General features: G+C 61.9%; 1 protein-coding gene across 1 annotated transcript; it reads right to left on the bottom strand.

Moving 5' to 3' along the window:
* Positions 1–30: 30 nt before the first annotated feature.
* Positions 31–5,773, bottom strand: ARHGDIA (Rho GDP dissociation inhibitor alpha). Its single transcript, XM_006038670.3, has 5 exons — positions 3,359–5,773; positions 2,838–2,921; positions 2,283–2,359; positions 2,116–2,179; positions 31–1,683 (listed from the first exon to the last, which is right to left on the bottom strand). The coding sequence occupies exons 1-5, from the start codon at positions 3,549–3,551 to the stop codon at positions 1,484–1,486; spliced, it is 618 nt and encodes a 205-aa protein (XP_006038732.1). The 5' UTR covers positions 3,552–5,773; the 3' UTR covers positions 31–1,483.
* Between the last annotated feature and the right edge of the window lie 1,727 nt (positions 5,774–7,500).

Raw genomic sequence — 7,500 nt, 5'->3', positions numbered from 1 at the left:
AGCAGGAAAGAGCAGAGGGACACAGGCGTGGTCAGTTTGAAGGCTTTATTTAACTGTCATAAAAGGGGAAGCCGATGACAATTCCAACCTGTTAATCCGGGTCAGGGATTTACAGACAAGATGCACCAGATCCAATGAACAAAACCTAGCTCTAGAGGGAGGGGGAGGAGCTAGAGGCAGGAGACTGTAGCTACGAGAAAACCACACGTACTTGGTCCCAGTTCTGGTACAACCTCTGTGTTAAAGCACCCGGCGAGAGGTGCGAGCTGGAACGCGCCTGTCCAGTAGCCGGGGGGCACGAGCCCCCTGGCCACAGGGCCTGGGGGTGGTCGGGATGGAGACAGTGCTGCAAGGGGCCGGGGGGAGCTGCTCTGGGACACAGAGGGGAGCGGGGAAAGGAGTCTACTTGTCAAGGCAATAAATACTGACAGGCCAGGCACGAGTCTCAAAGGCAGAACAGATACGTAAGGCATTCACCACTCTGGAACCTGCGTCCATTGCAAGCTGGGGGCTCTCATGAGTTATGGAAGCAGCTGCAGAATGGGACGAGTCCATCTTCCAGCCTGGAACCAAACCAAGAGGGGCAGAGGCTGCTGGGGCATCTGAGCTCTGCAGCCCTTCCTGGCTGGAGTGGAAGTAGGAGGTGACAGCAGCACCAGCGCCTGTCCAGCTGCCCCTTCAGGCCCACCGAGGGGCTGGGGCTGCACCAGGCAGGGCAGGGCTGAGCAGAGCGCTGTGCTAGCAGGCCTGGGAGCCTCTGCCGGGCCATGCTCTGGACAACGTGGGGCAGCTGGCTGGGAGCATCTGGGACCTCCAACAGCCTCCCCCTCTTGGAGGGGATCTTAGGAGGAGAATGGGTCCAAGCCAGGAGCCACCTGAAGAGGGACTCGGGGCATGACGGGCAAGGGCATCATGCAGACAGACACTGGGGCAGGCGTTTAAAAAGTGTAACAAGAGCAGGACCCCCTCCCTTGAGGATGCACGTTACACATTAAGGCATCATGGTTGCAGGGGACAGCCACAGATGGAGCCACCGGCATCCTCAGGACGCAGCAGCGCAGGACGGGCAGGCCACAGACATGATTTTAGCTCACAGAGGGGTCAACGGCTGCTTGGCATCATGATTTCCTTGGCCACTGGGGAGGCACCAACAACCCTGGCCCATGAGTAGCAGCACTTGGAAAAGCCTCTTGCTCATGGGACGCAGGGGCCCTCCCTCCCCATCCGCACCTGCCTGGGGTTTGTCAGGAGCAGCAGCAGGGCGATGGGAGGGTGGGGAGCTCCCACCTCCGGCCTGGGGCAGAGACAGACATGGGGGCTGGTGGGTTCTGTTCAGCGGTTCTCTGGGGAGAGATCGGGACGGGGTAGGGCAGAGTGCTCTGGGCAACTTAAAAGGAGGGAGGGGCTCCGATGTCAGCACTTTGGTACAGGGGGGTTCTACCGTAGCCACGGTCTGATTGGCTCTGGGGTTGGCACGGGAGGCCTAGTCCTTCCAATCCTTCTTGATGGTCAGGTTCCACTCCCAGGACAGGTGGTCAGTCTTGTCATCGTCTGTGAACTTGGACTTGATGTTGTAGTTGCCCCGGGCCAGCATGCCCTTGGGCGCCTCCTCCATGGGGGTGAGGAACTCGTACTCCTCCCCACGGGGACCGTAGCTGCCCACCATGTACTCAGTCTTGTCAACTGGAAGGAGAGTGAATGGGAGGGGAGGGCTAAGAGCCTTCCCAGAGCCGACAAGGCAGCACCAAGTGGGCTCGACACCCCCGCTCCATGCTCACAGCAGTCCCGGCCCTCCCCCAGGAGCTGGCGGGACTCAGCAGAGAGCAAGGACAGCCCCACCGCATGCAGATGCCACCTCGTTCACCGCCACTCCACCCCTCGTGGCTGCTGGCCCCCATCAAGAGCCCACCATCTCCCGCCAGGCCCAGGCCAGTGACAGGCTCCCTCACCACCTGGTTCCACACCACGGCTTCATCTGCTCCAGGCCAAGAGGATGGAGCACAACTAGGGCTGGGAACACGCCCGAGACCCTTTCACAGCCCCTGGCTGTAGGCTGCCCTCAGCAGCTACCTCTCTTCACTATTTAAGGCTGGGGAAGCTGGAGAGGACACTTACTTTTCACCCCTTTCCTGAACGTGTGCTGGATGTACTTCAGCCCCGACACAATCTCCTTGTTCACCTGGAGATAGAGACGTGGACAGTGCAGCAGCAGGGCCTGGCCCTCCCCACCCTACGGGCACAGCCAGCTGCCCAGGCACAGGCCCTGCCCAGCAGTTCCTTACCCGGAAGGAGATTTTTATCCGGTACTCCACACCCTCCTTCAGCACAAATGACTGCTTCTTGTAGCTCTCCAGGTCAGCTGTGGGGTGGACAAAACGGCTCAGACCCTTTCACACTGCCTACAGGTCAGCTAGGAGCTGGGCGCCGTGCAGACTGAGCTACCGGCGGCCAGGAAGTAGTGGCAGAGCCTGGATTCCTGACCCATAAGGACCCCATGAGGCTCTCATCAGGGTGAGGGTGCCTGGGCACAGCTGGGAGATCCTGCACGGCTCTTCTTCCTCCAGACCTGCCTGCAGGGCTCAGGGGTGGAGTGGGCACTTGCAGAGTGGCTCAGCAGCTCCCCCAGCTGGTAACAAAGCCTCTGCAAGCCAGAGCCCTGCCCACCCCAGCAGCAGCCAGGTGGCTGGGAGTGCTCCAGAGCCCAGCCTTATGCTTCCCACCCACTACAGCAGCCCAGATGGGCAGGCAGGTAACAGCCAGGACTCCTGCAGACACATGCGTGGAGCCAGCCTGGCAACTCTCCCCTGGGAGGAACCTGAAGCACCACCTTCACTCACCTGTCAGGTCCAGCTCAAGAGGGCCAGGGGCACTGGCACAGACCAGTGTCAGTTTGGTCACCACCACATTGGGGACAGTGGGATCTAGGACAAAGGAGAAGCAATGAGCAGCTTCCTTGAGATGCCCGGGACACTGGGCCCCAGGAGCCGGTCCACCCATGCCCTCCCCACCAGGCCCTGGGAAAGCAGCTGCCACAAAATGGTCCATCTGCCGCAGAGTCCCCAGCACCCAGCCATCCTCTAACGCTGCCCCAGAGCCTCCCACCTCAGCAGCCTCAGGGTCTCCCACACAGCAGCAGCCCAAAAAAAAAGAGACCGATGTGGAAGTTTTGGTGACTGATTCCAGCCAGCCACCCAGCAGCACCCAGTCCTGTGGCCCAGGACACACCCAGGCTGTAGCAACATGCTCAAGCGCAGGACAGGGGTGGGGTGGTGCTGCGCTGTGCAGCACTGCCTGCTTGGCAGCTCTGATGGGGCCAGGGTGGGGCGCATGCATCCCACGGACCCACCCCAAGTCTCACCCATAGTGATGGTGACGGCAGAGCCCAGCAGGGCCTCCTTGTACTTGCGCAGGCTCTCGTCATCCTTGTCCAGCTCCTGGATCTCCTGGATGCTCTTCTGAGCAGGTGGCTTGTAGTTAACAGAGTGCTCGTCCTCCTCGTTCTCCGCAGCGATCTGGGCTAGCTGCTCCGCTGTTGGCTCCTGCTCCGCCATCTTTGCGCACGTGAGCTACACCTGGGGGAGGGCAGGAGCTCAGTGGTGCCACCTCCCAGCTGCTCTGGGCCATGGGAGGCTGGGGGGCTCTTCCCAGCACAGCCCATTTCCCCCTCCAGTGCCCAGCCTGTGGAGGGAGCTGTGGGAAGGCTCCCTGGGACAACACCCTGGCCCCCAGCAGCTGCATGGGACCCTCCTTCAGCACCAGGAACCAGTTGCAGGCAGCAGAGAGGACTGAGCTCTGCTGGCTCAGTTACCAGGACACTGGCCTGGCTGGACCCAGGCAGGGTGAACACCCCTCCCCATCACTACCACCACCGCTCCCCAAAATGGCTCAGCCGAGCCCCCAGGTCACTGCCTAGAACAGATGCCTGCACACAGGGCCATCCTGGGGGTGGGCACGCACGCGAATAGGGGCAACCACCCGGGGCCTGCACTTTGGGGAGCCCCGCAGAACCGGGCAGAGCGGCCACAGTGACTCCGCGCCACCGCCGGCTTTGTGTGCAGCCACTCACTACTCCCCGCCACCGCTGGCAGCTTCTTCAGGTGCGGGGCGCGTGGGATGGGAGCAGGGGCGGCGCCCCGCGTGGCTGATTTGCCTCAGGCCCCGCACCCTGCTTGGGTTGGCTCTGCCTGCGCAGCACAGGCCCTGGGCTCGCAGCCTCAGCCACCGCTGGTCCTTTGCCCCATCGGGCTGTCCCGAGCTGGGCGCTGGCTGTCCCCCCAGCAGAGCGCGGCACATGGCTCATCTGAGCTCACGCTGGCCTGTTCCAAAGGTCAAGTCAGGCCACCAACTGGCTGCAGCTCCTAGATTAGCAGCCCTGGCGTTGGGAGGCTTCACACACGACTCTGGTCAAACCAGTTTGCTGCTATACGCCCAGCCATGAGCTGCTGCCTCCCCACACCCCTGACCTTTCAGAGGCCCTGGAGAGACAGCAAGGGCAGCTTGGGCCAAGCCTGGCGCTACAGAAAAATGCGAAGCCCTGGAACTGCCAAAGGCCTCCCCGCTACTGACATCAGCTTCCTGCGTCCAACTCCCCAGCTCAGACCCAGCCGCTCCCCTCAGCGCTCCGGCCTCGCACCCGGCGCCGCCTACCAAAGCTCTGCGTAAACAGAGTCCGAGACATGATGGGATCTTGCTCACAGCACTCGGGGCCCCTGTCTGGAGAGCAAGGAGCATCGCGGCACTGCAACGGGAATGCCAGCCAGGCACGTTCCCCCCGCAGCCAGGCAGTGCAATGGATGTGGGCATAAACCCACTCCAATGCCAAGGTGCAGCCAGGGTGGGGGAGCAAGCAGGGAAACAGCCGGGGCACGCAGCAGCAAGGGGAGCCTGGTGCCAAGCCCAGCTGGGGTGCAGAGGCCTGCCTGGCACTGGCGGGACACTCTTCAAGCCCCCCCTGCAAGCTCACACCTGGGTTCCACAGGCCACAGGATCCGCCCAGGCCCCAGAGCTGCTCGTGCCTTGTTCCTGGCTGGCCCGTCTGGCTCCCGCTCCCAGCTCCAGGCACTCACACGCTAGTCACCAGCCTCGGCCTCTCGGCTAAACTGGACTGACTGGGCTCAGTCAAGCCTTTGCCAAGACTCCACACCTCTCCCCATGCTCAACACCCCCGACACCAGGCCTGGGGGTGGCTGCTCCAGGTCTCTCCCCACCACTGTGCACAAGGACCAGTCACCCTTTCTCCCCCTTCCTACAGCCACATCAGCCCTTTCTGGCCCAACACTGGGGGCTTGCACGGAGCTGCTTCTCTGTAGGACCCTTCCCCGGGTCCTCGCTGTCCAACACACCGTGCCCCTGCAGGCTCAGCTGTGCTCCCGGCCCCAGCACCAGATCTCGCATCTAGGCTCTGCCAGTGCTCGAAGGTGCCGGGCAGGCCGAGCCATCGTGATTGCTCTGCACAGTGTCACAACCCAAAGTTGTGATTTTCTTGTTTGTGTGTGCTTCGGCATCGCTAAATTGTGTTCCCGCTAAATTGCGGCTCTTTTGCACGGTGGAGCGTTCTGTTGCAATTAAGAACCCGCGTGCAGGAGCTTTTCCTGCCAGTTGTGTAGCCTTCTTTGCATCGTGCATTTCTTTTGCATTATAGTGATGCACAGCACAAAGAAGTTCCCGCTACTTGTATTGAGATTTCCGCCACATTATTGGCCAATCTTAATACAGGCACACATGGCAGCTAGCTATTGGCTTGCTAGCCGTACAAAAGGCTTGGGTAGTTTCCGCCCAAGTCGGAGAGAGAGAAAGCACGTGGAGTTCGGGAAAGGAGCGTGAGGATCTCTAAGCGCTGCTGATCCCTTCGAACCCAGCTTTTTCCTTAAGAGGGCAACAGAGGTTTAATTTGTCGAACCCACGGAGCTTCAACAACTCCACGGGACCTAATTTCCGAACCCTCGGAGCCTTAACAACTCCAAGGCACATTCCCTCTAGCCCCTCCCCGTCGCCGATCGCAGTCCAGACGTATCCCTGTCCTATGGACCCAATTGTCGAACCCACGGAGTCTTAACAGCTCCGGGGGACCTGGGAACCGAGTGAAACCCGCGGAGATTCAGCTGCTCCGTGAGAGAGAATTGTTAAACCCGCGGAGCTTAAACCACTCCGGGGTCAGGAACCGAGTCTATCAGAGTCCTCCACCGAGAACTCAAGCAGAGCTGTGCCTGGAAAGCTGACCAGCCTACACCGCGACCACCTTGGGTGCAAGTAAATAATCTTTTCAATCAACCATTATGACTCCGTGACTGATGCTAGCTCGAGCGTACCATACCGCGCCGCGGTTTTCCCCGGCCCCGCGTGCCCGGGCTGCTGGCCACAGCCTGTGTGCACAAAGACGGGCCCGGCTCGCCCCCAAGATTGGGAGCCGGCCCGCGCACACAGCAGCTTGCTGTTCACCAGGCAGCCCTCCCGCCCACAGCTCCTGGCAGCAGAGATTACACATGTGCTTCCAGAGAGCTGGTGCAGTTAATCACAGTGGGAACAGACCTCAGCTCTTATCCCTGCTAATGTGCATGGGAAACGTGCCCAGCTGCCAGGGCTTCCCCATGGACAAGCACTCCCAGCCCCCAGCCAAGCTCTGGCCAGGCCAGCTGCGCTGCTGGAGGCAGACGGTGCCTCCCTTACTGGGGTGACATCTGCTCTGCAACCTCCTCCACCTGACTGCAATGCCAGGCCCTAGGGTAGGCCAAGGACCCCTCCCAGCTGCCGCCCTGCTGCCCCTGCACAGACACGGCCGCCACTCGCCTCCAGGCGAAGCACTCTCCACACCAGAGATGAGCTCCAAGGGGCAGGAGGAGCCTTAACCAGGGCAGAAAGGGATGTATGGCTCCCAGCAGCCCCGGGCTCCAGCCAGTGCAGAGCACCTGGCAAGCCAGCAGCCCCGTAGGCCAAGCCAGCGCAGGCTGCAGCACTGGGCACAGGGAGCTGGCGGGACACAGCCTGGGTGTGGCCACGTTTTGGCCGTTACTGGGGAGCAGCTTCCTGTGAAGGGCCAAGCCCTTATGTCCAGCATCAGGTAACCACCAGCCCCAGCACTGCCCGCTCCAAAGCAAGCCTGGTGGCCCCCAGCACCACGCTGCACACGGCTGGGACTCCTGTGGGTACCACGGGCCCCAGCAGCCCCCTGCCAGCACTGACAGTGAGGACAACTCCAGGCCCAGCAAGTTGTAGCTCAGGGAAGGACACCTCAGTGCCGGGTCCTGGGGGCTGCCCACCCCCCGGCAGGGCACTGAAAGTAGAGTGCTGCCGCGCAGGCGGAGGGCAAGGAACTCACTCGGGCCTGGGCTGGCGGTGCTGGGAGGGGCCATGTGTGCCCAGCCGGATAGAGGGGCCCAAGGCTCAGCACAGCCCACCCACCCACCCACCCACCCCGGAGGCTCCCGCTGCCACCTCCTGCCCTGCCCACGCCCAGCAGCTCGTTCCAGCGCGCCGCCCCCCCCGCCCCGGTCACACACCCCC

Source organism: Alligator sinensis, unplaced genomic scaffold (genome assembly GCF_000455745.1).
Source record: "Alligator sinensis unplaced genomic scaffold, ASM45574v1 scaffold2383_1, whole genome shotgun sequence".
In the NCBI taxonomy this organism is placed as follows: Eukaryota; Metazoa; Chordata; order Crocodylia; family Alligatoridae; genus Alligator; species Alligator sinensis.
The sequence above is the reverse complement of the archived record's forward strand: the minus strand, read 5'-3'. Positions and strand labels throughout refer to the sequence as shown.

Coding starts and splice junctions, on each gene's coding strand:
- ARHGDIA (XM_006038670.3), bottom strand. CDS start 3,551: ATGGCGGAGCAGGAGCCAACAGCGGAGCAGCTAGCCCAGATCGCTGCG. Junction 2,922..3,358: donor TGCCGTCACCATCACTATGG/GTGAGACTTGGG, acceptor CCTTTGTCCTAG/ATCCCACTGTCCCCAATGTG. Junction 1,684..2,115: donor GTTCAGGAAAGGGGTGAAAA/GTAAGTGTCCTC, acceptor CTCTCCTTCCAG/TTGACAAGACTGAGTACATG.